Consider the following 12,149-nt stretch of genomic DNA (forward strand, 5'->3'; position numbering starts at 1 on the left):
ATGTAGTTAGCTGCTTATCTGCATTTCAGATGGAGTGTGGAGTACTGGCAGAGATTATTTGGAGACTCAGAAGCATCATAATAATGAATGAGATATTCATCAGTTTGTAGCTAAATTGACTGAATGAATTCTTAGTTAGATCATCTGGACTGGGACAGAATAATTGAAGAAAAGGGTCTATTCTGAAGAGACCAAAGCACTTGCTGAAAAGACAAGACTATATGTTTATAAATTCTTAGGCTTAATAAAGGGGTGATTAAATAAAATGCAATGGGGTGTGATATCCGATATGCGAGAAAACATCACAGATCATCTAGTGATACCATCTTCATTTAAGCTCCAGTGACAGACTTGAACTTAAAAATCTTAAGTGTTCTATGCCTTCTCTCTTCATTTCAAAAGCAATGAAGGAAACACATTGCAGATGCAAATATTTCATTTAAATATTTTTAAAAAAATGTTAAAACTATTTTTTCAAATTAAAACACAGGCAGGTTTATAATTAAAGGAAAAAAAATATTTTTCTTATGCATAATTCTAATAAAAGCTCAAATAAAATGAAGTCTTGTGAAGACTTCAATAGTTGTATCAATGATGGGCACGTAGTTTAGCTAGCACTAAACATCCCATTAGAGATAATGGAAAGTCCTGGACTCTTCCAAAATTGACCTGGACCACCACTGGAGGCTTACTGTATTCTCTTTTCTCTGTAGGGAGTTTAAAGCTACACTGAAACTGTGGGGCTTGAGAAGAACATTTCCTAGAATCCAGCGCACACTCTGCTAATGTTGCTTGATGTCATTCTGCTTGAGGATTCCCACTCTGAAGAGTGCCACAAAATCTCACCTGATTACAACTGGGAATTTTTTAACTTCCCTTTTAAGAGTATTGCATCACTTTTTAAACACATATTTAGTCACCATCAAAAACCTAGATACAGTTTCTTCAGCGTACAGCATAACTGCACATTGATTAATATTTACAGAGATTGTTCATGTGTCCTTTTACAAACTAGACTGGAGGACTGCTCAATTATGCTCTAGAAAGCCAACACCAGGATTAATAAATTCTGGTTATTAGTTCCAGGTCTAATCAACTGCATGAGTCTGCTCTTTCTGATGAGAGTCTGCCTTGAAAAATTAATCTCTGCATTTTACCAGTTTGATCATGAACAGTTGTAGCAGTATGTTCTTTGAGACCTTACACTCGTCTCATGAGTAACCAAGGTTAGGGTTAGATTTTTAGATGACAGTAGACATGGATGATTGCAGAGAAAAAAAGAGAAAAAAGCACCTGATGATAAAATCCACTTGTGTAGCTTTACACATATGAACTACTCTACAGAAGCAAACACGCTTATATATGTGTTAAATTTTTACAGGATTAGAAACACTAACCATTTGAGAACCATATAGCAGAAGAGTTCACAAGCTAAAATGACCACCGCTCACCCCCTCTCTCTACAGTACATACACTCCAAGCGGCATTACTGCAATACATTACCTACTGGGGCAGGTTAACCTCGGCCAGCTGCCAGGTGCCCTCCAGCCACTCACTCACTCCCCCAGGGGAGAAAATAGGATGAAAAAGCTCCTAGGTTGAGATGAAGACAGGGAGATCCCTTACAAGTTACTGTCACGGGCAAAACAGACTTATCTTGGGAAAACTTATTTCCAGTTAAAATAGACTTGGGTAGTGATAAACAAAGACAAAAATTTAGGCAACACCTTCCCCCCAGCCCCTCCCTTTATCCAGAATCAACTTTTCCTCCACCCTGACTTCTCCCAGACACAGAGCTGCCATGTATGACACAGGAGCTACATGAGGTCTCTGAAGTGGCCTCTTGGGGTCAGGACAGACACCCCAGGGTGTCTGAAGTACACTGGAGACCCAACTTCAAGCACATGAATTAATCTGTACAGAGTGTTCAGTTCCTAACAGATAAATGACAGCTGGGAGGTCGAGGGGTGTCTGAGATGCCTGGCCAGAGCAGACCAGCACGGTGCTGTGTTTACACCAGCCCTGCCCTGTCCTGGTGTAGTGGCTACAGGCCAGGTGAGGCTCCTCGCAGCACCTGAAGTGACGCTGCGGAGCCTGTTTCCAGACCCCTGAGCCCTGCTCTGTGCAGCCAGGTGTGAGCTAACTGTCCATGCACAGAGCCAGCGGACTTCCAGGCGTTACAACTGGGATTCAAAGATGCATTTAGTGCAATGTGAGATGCCCTCATGTACGCCTCCTGGCTGATCTAGACATGCACCCATTTTTCCCAGGTCCCATGTCCTACCCGCCAGTGTCAGGTATATCCATAGGACATTAGGCTGTAAGGCAGCCCAGGTGGCACTAGGTCACCTGAATTGCGCCCCAGTGTTTAGACACCACATTTGTTTGTCTGCACTCTCATGCTGAGCTCCACCTGCCCCTGTCCCAGCCCTGACAGCAAGGAGGAGGCCCAGGGGAGGTGGGGTGGGACAGGTCAGTGAGGGGCTGTGAGGTGACCGCAGCCCCAGGTCAAGAGGCTGTCCCCACAGACAGGGGTGACAGCAGGCTCTCTGTGTTGGCCACTTTCCCCATGGGCCTGAGTTGTGGGGCTTGTCCATCCCACTGCATTTAACAAGGCTGAAGAGAGGCAGCCCTTTGTCCCCTGGCAGCCGAGGGCTGGACTTTACATCAGCCCCAGCTCCCCCCGGTGACGCGGTGGCCAGAACGTTGGTGGTGGCCGTTTCTCGTGGGGTTGGTGACACGGCTGCCCAGGACAAGTATAAAAAGGCCTGTGCAGTGAGCCGTCCCAGACTGGAGGTGAGCAGAAGGGTGAGCAAGGGCTGAGGTGAGATGGCGGGGAGGAGGGCAGGGAGGGGAGGGCAGGGCTGCTGGGCCCGGGCAGGGAGGCAGGGGTTGCCCATGGCATGACAGATGGCGCCTGGTCCTCCTTTCTCTTCCAGAGCCACAGACCCTCACAAGGACAGGACCAGACCATGGTGCACTCCTGTCCTTGGCCACAGAGCCAGGGAGATTCCACCACATCTACAACGACACTGACGCTACGTTAAGGAATCAAAAAGGACATCAGCTCTTGGCACCAATGTAATGATGCGGTGGCACTGCCAGCATGAGTGGGTGGTTGGCGGTGGGCAATGCCACCATGGGATGGGAGTCTACTGGCTGCCAGGGAGAGGTGGGACTGACAGCCTTGTCCTGAGGCTGGCAGAGCTCACAGCAGGGGTTGCCCATGGTCAGTGAGGGTCGCTGTTCCTTTGTTTGTTGATATTATCCTGCTTTTTCCAGCCACAGGCCCACTTAGGGAAAAGGACCAGACCATGGTGCACTCCTGTCCTCAGCCACACAGCCACTGAGATCCCCTACCGTCTACAAGGAAGCTGATGCTAAGTTAAGCAATCAAAAAGGACATCAGCTTTTGGCACCAAGCTAATGATGCAGTGGCAGTGCCAGAGTGGTTGGGTGGTTGCTGTTGGGCAATGCCACCATGGGATGGGTGTCTACTGGCGGCCAGGGAGAGGTGGGACTGACAGCCTTGTCCTGAGGCTGGCAGAGCTCACAGCAGGGGTTGCTCATTCTGATTGAGAGTGGCTGCCTCTTTGGTTTTTGTTATCCTGCCTTTTACAGCTCCAGGCCCAGACAGGGCCAGGGCCAGACCATGGTGCACTCCTGTCCTCAGCCACACAGCCAGAGACATTCCCTACCTTCTACAAGGATGCTGACACTAAATTAAGGACCAGACCATGGCTCACTCCCATCTCCCCCCCCCCCCCCCCCCCCCCCCCCCCACCATTCAGCCAGAGATTTCTGCAGCTTTTGACAAAACCAGTGACCTAAAGACAAGGAAGCACACACTGCCCCAGTCTGCACCATGCTGTGGTCCCACAGGCAGCTGGAGGCTCCCCACAGCCTTGGTCGAGGGGAGCTCCCCATAACCCGCCCTCTCTGTCTGAAGATGACCTTGAAATAAAATTTTCTGATTCATGAACCATTGGCTGGTTCTTCTGGTTTGTGTAGTCTTTTGGGGGAGACCTCCTGGGGCTTTTCCTTATTTTCCTTATTTGCTTATTGTATTTAATTTATATATCTTTGTATGTGTGCATATATATGCTATACAGATATATATACACACACATTTTTATATACATGTATGTTTTCTGATCCCTTCAGGGATCCAGAACATCAGGTTTGTTTGCACCCATGTTTTAACTAACGGTGACCCTTGCTTTTAAACAGGACAGTTCTGTGTAAGTGTGCATCAGAGGATTTGAACTCCACACCTTATTTTTTCTTTCTAACTTAAGCAAGAACATGAAGAGATTAATATTTAACTAACATATTAAGCATATGTATGTTTCAATTTACTATTTTAATTTCTTAAGAGAAATATTTCTGTTCCTCACACAGGCTTTTATTAAAAGGATGAGTTTTCTGTATCTTATTGAAGTGCTATGAGACCAGTGATTTATTATAGAGTGGCACATCTGTCTTGGGATTACAAGTACGCATTGCAACCAAGTAATGTGACAGCTAGTTTGTGGTCCCTTTACAAATTTTAAGTTGCCATTTTCAATCTAGGCAATTTAAAACACTAAGCACTCTCATTAGGATTTACTGTTTGAACTGGTATTGCCCAGGAAGGTAAGGATATGGAAAACATTTCAAATATTAGTAAAATCCCTCTTTTTAAATTCTTTAATATTCTTGAGAGCAGTACTCAAATATTCTTTTAATTCCAAGGTTCTCCTTGCAGCACATTTGCACTTAACAAAATACCAGAGTATATGACTTCTTAGTAACAAGTATTTAAATCCTCATAGGAAGGGAAACTGGAATCTGTGAAAAAAATCATATGTTCTTTAGTTCTTGCTGAGCAATGCAAATAGCATGACAAACTGCAGATGAGAATAAAGTTTCCTGTACTTTCAATTCTGCAGTAACTGAAATAGTGTCATTCCTCAACGCTCAGCTTTCTTGCCGCCATTCTTGACATAATTCCAGGTCAATAAATACACCATGAAAAAAGAATAAATTCCTGGAACCCTGGGAACACAGAGGTGGGCAGGAAGGAACTATGACCTTGTGCAAAGACCTGCATTGAAGCTGCATTGGCAATATTATTTTTAGTGTCTAAGAATTCTGCGTGCTGTACTTTTAAAGAATAAAAGAAATAAGGTTCTTTCAAAAGTTTTCTTAAATAATATTTTTAAAAGATAATTGTCTGCAGAAGGAGAAAGTGTAGCAAATTCTACACTGTAGCGGTCACTTATATCAAAAGTCATTAGTGTAGTTTGACCACTGCCTGCAATGTTACAGTACCATTCAAGTTATATGACTGGCATAAATAGTCGTGGTGCCATCTTCTCTGTCTGAGGTACTGGTGGGAGGAAACAGCTCTTTTCACTCTGGTAATTTTCACCCAGTGGACAAGGTATCTGAGAGGATATGCTCAGGCAGCATGTGAATATGGGGGAAGGAGATATTCCTTCAGGTCTTCTCCCCTTTATCTGCTCATGTCCCTTTATAAGCACTTTTTTTTTGCAGGTGATACTGGTGGATGGCTTTGCTAATCCATCTGAAGGTGGACTAGAGAGGTCTTCAGATAAACCATCTGTTTTCAGCTGTTATTCTGACACACTGGCAATTTGTCCAAATGGCAGCTGGAAAAAGAGTGATGGCAGTTCTCCTTTGAAAGCAGAGTAACTCAGCAAAGTTTAAAAACCACAAGTTTTTACAGGACCGAGAAAACAACATTTTCTTATCTCTCTACTTTTTTTTTCCCCATTTGTCAAAGGCCTGTTGAATCCATGTGGTGATGGAAGAATTTTCTAAAGAAAAGCTACAAGATACTGTAAAACGATAGAGCTTCTAAAGCAGCCTAAAAGGAGGGGTCACTAACAGATCTTCCATCCTAAAATACACATTGGACTCTGCATACAGACCCTACCTGGAAAAGTACTTGCTTGACATATCATGGACCAAACCATATCCCGATGACCTGTCAGTCCTGGGTATTAATCTGTTCAGGATACATTAGAAAAGTTGCAGGAGTTGCTGATAAGGCTATATATGTTGCTGAAATGTTCATATCATCAGAATTTCTTAAAACAAAACAAAGGTGTTTAATTTCAGATTGGTCCTACAGAGTGAAAGACACTTTTTGGTAAAGGTGGATCAGGTTTTAGTGCTACTCATTATCAGACTCGCTTCTGAATTTATTTCTTTCTTGGCATGTTTGCAGTGTGTGTTTGTTGTATGCACTTGAGGTGATGACTGTAAAGGATCTTCTGATTAACCTTTGTTACCATGCAAACAAACAGTTTAACCTGTTCAGTATATTCAGAAAATATTTTAGATGTAAATAATCACCCTGCTTTCAAAGAAAACATTGTTTTCTTCAACTAAAAGCTAGAAATCCTCCTTTTTTTTGCTTAAATAGTGAAGGAAAAAAAAATTAACTTCATTGCTAATATTGATTTTACAAGTAGGTTCTATAATATAACCTTTCACTTAACACCTAAGAAATAAAGAATTACTACCCATTTTAATATCCCTATAATCTGTCAAAATATAAAATTTCCTTTAATATAATGAAAAAGAAAAAGCCTACTAATTTATTACTGCAAAATATGTTCTAATGATTAAATCTGTGTGTAACAGATTTTAACATTAACAAAGGTGGCTGCAATTTACAATAATTATTTTGCATGTATAGAAGCAGACACACACATATATATATGTATATTTATAACACATGCATTTATAAAATACATTTAATCTTAAAACTGTATTTCTGTGAGCTTCAAAGTCAAGAAACTTTGAGGAAACTTTCCTTTTGGCAGGTAAGTTCAGGCAGATACACATGCCCTGATGTATGTACATTGATTCTAGTATGCTGCATGCTGGGAACAGTGCACAGTACATGCATGATGGAGTTTACACTGCAAGAGAGATAAAATTATTTTCTTATATTTTCAGATTTATCTTCTCTGAAGGAGATATGTTTATTTGCTTGTTAGGTAAGATAAGACAAGTTTTTCCTGTTGCTTGAAAAAGCTTTCTATGTTCTGTGGCTTGAAACAAACACACCTGTTCTGAACTTAGTTTATACTATCTAAATTGCATGCCACATTAATCAGTATTGCCCAATATTTTTTAGCAATGAAAACATTTTTAGTAGTTTGTGTCTTTAATTCAGATTGGTAAGTGCTGAATCTGGCAGATGGTGTGGAATCAGGAATTCTTGTTCAATAAAAATTAAATTCAGATCTTGCACATCTTCAGGTTCATTGATTCAAACACTTTCAGTTGTGAACTGGACCCTCTTCTTTATTTTATTCTAAAAGATATCAAACCAAAGATGGAAGGATAAAAAGAGTCTTTATTCAAGGTTAAGTTTAATTATTTTTACTGCAGCATTTCCAAAAGTTTTTAGAACAGCAAGAAAGTATGATAGTTTGCAGTTTTATGATTCTTCAAAAGTATTTAATGAATAATTCACAATTTCTATGCACATTTTTTAGTCGTGACTTTACACATTGATACATAGCTTGCAGAAAAGGACTGTATTGCCTTAACTGCATGTTTACAGAAAGTAATTCCATATAGTTTAAATTCAGCAGTGAACTACAGCATAGTTCTTTTAATTTGAGATATCAGGAAACACATGCTGAATTGAGAGTGCAAATTAAATGGCATAAAGTGATTAAAAGGCATAAAGGACCTTTATTAGAAACCATGTCAGGCCTCTGAGCATGTCTGCTGGGAAATCAATTGAGAAGTCGCTTGAGAACCTGTACACTTAGGCAGCTAATAAAAGTATTTTGTGTTTTTCTTATGGCAAACCTGGCTCCTGAGTGTATGACATATATTAGATGTTTGAATTATGCAAGTTCTCAATCGTAATAACATAAAATATGTTCCCCCCCCCTCTTATTATTGTCCATTCACTTGTAGCAGTGGTCACTCATGACCACACATGAGCACAGGATGCTGTAGCATATCCTCATTTAGGTGGCCCTGGCTAATAAACATGACCACTCTATTACTTATCACATACCAGTTGTAGGAAGATAACTAAAATATCTTTCCTTCAAGAGCTATAATAACTGAAAAAAAGCCTTGAGGCCAAATCAAAATCAAGAAATTTACTAATTTAAGCAAGTGGAGTGCCAGATGATTGAGATAATGAACTTATTTCTGTTTTTTAAATACCAAAGATATTATCTCAAACATAAAGTTATGAACAGAACTGAGAAAGGTTTAGAAAATAAGTTGCATTCAGCTGCTGTAGCAGATATGTTCTTGCCCTTTTGGATCATGCAGATTGTCCTACCTGGTCTCCTGCCACAGAGTCTTCATGCTGCACCAGAACTACGTTGGTCTTTTCTAAGCCCTGTTTCATATCTGTGCTTGTGCCATGCAGATGCTTCACATAATCAAGGTCTTAAAAAATATTACTCAGGTACCTCAGATTTACCTGTTTCTACACCATCTCTACAGCTGGTTGTACAAAAACCTGTAAGTCATGGAGTAACTCTCCTAGGACTATTTTAATCAGTCCTTGGAAGAAAGAGTTGAAGTCCCTCTCTTCTGAGTCAAGTGCTCTGTTCATTGGAGCTTATGAGTTATGGCCCAGTTTTGTCTCCACTCAGTGGTTCTTCACTTCCTGCTGCAAAATAGAAGTAGCTCAACTCTTGGAATGTGGTGCCTATGTTTGGAGAAGACTCATGATTGATGACCTATATCAGGTATGATCTCAGCATACCTCCTGGAAATGTCAAGGACTTAGGTGGTAGAATGCTTACCCTGAGGATCCCCAACCCATATCCCGTTTTCCTAGAATGAGATCGGCATAAAATTTTCTCAGCCCTCTCAAAGTAAGGATTTAAGCATAACAGTCAAACTTCACATCAAATTTAAACACAGTAAGCTGCGTCTTTGCCAGCTGGTTTTTTTTTCCCAAGAAAACACGATGGAAAAATCAGGGTCAATCAGGGAGAAGACACTTTATAGTTCCAACTTGCACTATATTATTTCTGAAGTCTGTATTCTTTTGCCTTGCTGCTACCAATTTCTTCTTCAGTCTCTAGACATTCATGCTGTTGAAGACCAGGATAATACACTCTGGTTCTAATCTTGAAATTTGATTTTCACATGCACATATTAGGTTGGCTGGAAGGAGTTATCAGTGTCTGGTGCACGGGCAATAGCTGACTGTAGTCCAGTCATCACTTACAAAGAATATTGCAGAGGCAGGACAAATGTAGAAACCTGCCCCAGTTCCAGAAATGCTATCAAACAGAATTTATCTGCTTTCATGATTCAAATTGTTTGTGTTCTAGATCAACCTTAATTCAGGGAATGTATTTATGCTTGAATATAAGCCATTTGTGTTCACACAAACACATGCAGACATTATTAGCTTTCAATACACGCAAGGTACTTTCCAGGGGAAAAAAAAAATAAAAAAAATTACTGAAAGGAGCAGTAATCCTGTAACCACATACTGCATGAATGTTGTTGAACTGCAAGGTATTACTCACAATTCTTTAGAATCTCACTTAGACAATTATGTTTAAATATCCTCTAACCTCTTCCTCCCTCCCTCTCCTTTCTTCCTCCTTGTCTTTGTGTTTTTCTTTCTACATTTCTGTGAACATAATTCAGCTAAATATTATTACTAAAGAAATGGTATCAGAAATGTGGCTTCTTTAAATGTAACCAAACGTGAGAAAATGTGTATTGTTACTGTGAATTGTTGCATTTAAAAGTAAATGACACCACATAACACTGGCATGTCTATCAATGCATGCACATGTATGCATGCACGACAGAGTTGACTACACAGAGTAGGTAATTTAGATAAAAAGTAGTTTTATAAGATTTACTATTCATGTTTGATTTACATTACTATAATTCATGATTAAATTAGAAAAATTCCAAAGAGAAAAAATATATATAAAAGAGGAACTGACATTTTACTACTAGATGAAATTGTGCTGTAATGGAATTTCAAACCACTAGTTTGCTACTTTCATGTAGCAGAAACTGCATAAAACTATTCTGCATAGGAATCTTTAAGAAAAAAATGTTTTAACTGATGACTTTAAGGCTAACCTGAAGAATCTAAAGGGAAAGAGGCTCGTTTCTACTTTGTGATGTTTAATAAAATTCAAAATTATTTTTGAGAAATACTGAAGTTGATAAAAATACACTGTTTTTGGAAAATGTTTCAAAGATTCAGAGAGGGAAACTAGACTTACCATCATGTTTGAAGGCCTCTGAAAAATGGTAGAGGTTTGTTGGGGAGTGATAATGTTGTGCAGATCCTCTCCAGCCTGGTGAAGATACACTTCCTAATGAAGGACTGCTTAATCGTGGTCTGTTCTTTGAACTGAATGAGGCTAAAGATGAACTACCAGATTTGATTCTTAGGATAGCAGCATATGAAGTGGGGAGACCAGGAACAGCTTCTGAATATTCTGAAAAAAAAACACCAAGAAGTGAACATTGAATAAATATAAAATTTATCACTTTTCAGAAGGATATTTAGTTATGCAGTAGAAAAGTAGAAAAGTTTTATCTGTAAAGGAAGTGTCAGAAACACCCTGGACTCCATGAGGGACTCAGCTTCTAGACAGAACTTGGTAACAGCATAGACCTCTAAGACAGAAAATTGTCCTGCAGTTAATATAAAACCCCACAATATAAAAATCAGGTGGTTATTACATTTCTTCTTATGGTAATATGAGTTTTCAAAATTTTTAATTCTATTTCTATAACCCTAAATCACTAGTAGAAAACTGGCTGTGAAGCCACCATTCTTCCTTCACATCCTTGTATTACTTTGTATATGCAGTGCAGAAACACTGGCTGAAGCTAAATACACTTATTTCAGCACTACTCTGCAAATCAAGTGGGCTAGCTAAAAAGCCCCAGAGCCCATATACGCACAAATTTCTCTCCCAAGAACATGCACATGCCAAAGTCACCTCCTTTTCTGTCTCTGTGAGTTCCTTTTTTTTTTTTTTTTTTTTTCCTTTTCTGCCTGTACTTAAAATGTCAGTGTCTACAAATAAAGAATAGTACCCAAGTTTTTGGTCCCTGTGTAATGACAAATATAAGAGAAATAAATAAATTAAATTATTATAATTGATTAAAAATATCACTCAGGAACTACAGGAACAAAGTAAACAGAACTATTGAAATCAATAGTCTTTAACATGCAACAGTTAAGGAGAAGAACATTTAAAAATATGTTCACACAGATGAGCAAAGGGACTCAGACTACATATTAAGGGCCTATGAACAAACTGATTTTTTTGGGGGACAGTGGAAGTGGCTGGCAGAAAAGAAGATCATTGTTCTGTCATCTCCACTGATGATAAATACTCATAAATTGGACATTCTTCACATTGGCATAACATGAACAATGAAAAACTATAGTGTCCAAAAGCTTTAAATAACAGCACACTCAATTGAAATAAAATCTCTTTAAAACACTAGATCATGGCCTTACTGGAAAGCCTTTGGAAAAATATTCTAAACATAAATATAGTTTGCACTATTTTATATTTCAAATAGTTTAAGTAGAGAAATATACATTTTACTTTATGAAGTTTGTGACAGAGAATGCTTAAGAGTCTTTCAGCTTTCGGAAAAGGTCATTTCAGTACAGTATTTATTGTCTCTGATCAGATGTTAAAAATGCACTTCCACCTTTTAGAAGAAGCTGCAATTCACCAAAAGCAGATGACCAGTATTTTAAAATTATCATTTTCATCTATGCAAACTCTAAATATATAGATTATCTGATGATGTCATATCTCATTTAAAAGTTGGATTTAAATACAAGTTTTGGCAATCAGATGGGAAAGGCACAAATAGGAGAACTCTCCTTTAATTCGTTTTTCATCCTGGTCTCACAAAAGATCTACTTTATAATGTGCATCACGCTGTTTTGTATATCATAAACATAATATCATCTTTCTGGCCCACAAAGAGAGGGCAAATAGAACATCATCACGATAACTTAAAATGTAGTATGAAAATATATCTTATAGGACCTCTTGAAACATTATCAACGGAATACAGGTGTTATTTCAGAAAAAAAAATCTTTAATTGTCTTTCAATACATTCCTTCAACATTTGG

General features: G+C 39.2%; 1 protein-coding gene across 7 annotated transcripts in view; it reads right to left on the reverse strand.

The window, feature by feature from the left end:
* CNTN5 (contactin 5) overlaps window positions 1-12,149 on the reverse strand; it is a 679,382-nt gene that overhangs the window by 253,105 nt on the left and 414,128 nt on the right. For all 7 annotated transcript variants that reach the window (XM_049823513.1, XM_049823512.1, XM_049823515.1 and 4 more), the window contains one exon: window positions 10,260-10,478. In XM_049823513.1, coding sequence (XP_049679470.1) covers window positions 10,260-10,478 — 219 coding nt within the window. The remainder of the gene's footprint in view (window positions 1-10,259; window positions 10,479-12,149) is intronic.

Source organism: Accipiter gentilis, chromosome 19 (assembly GCF_929443795.1).
Source record: "Accipiter gentilis chromosome 19, bAccGen1.1, whole genome shotgun sequence".
Taxonomy (NCBI): Eukaryota; Metazoa; Chordata; class Aves; order Accipitriformes; family Accipitridae; genus Astur; species Astur gentilis.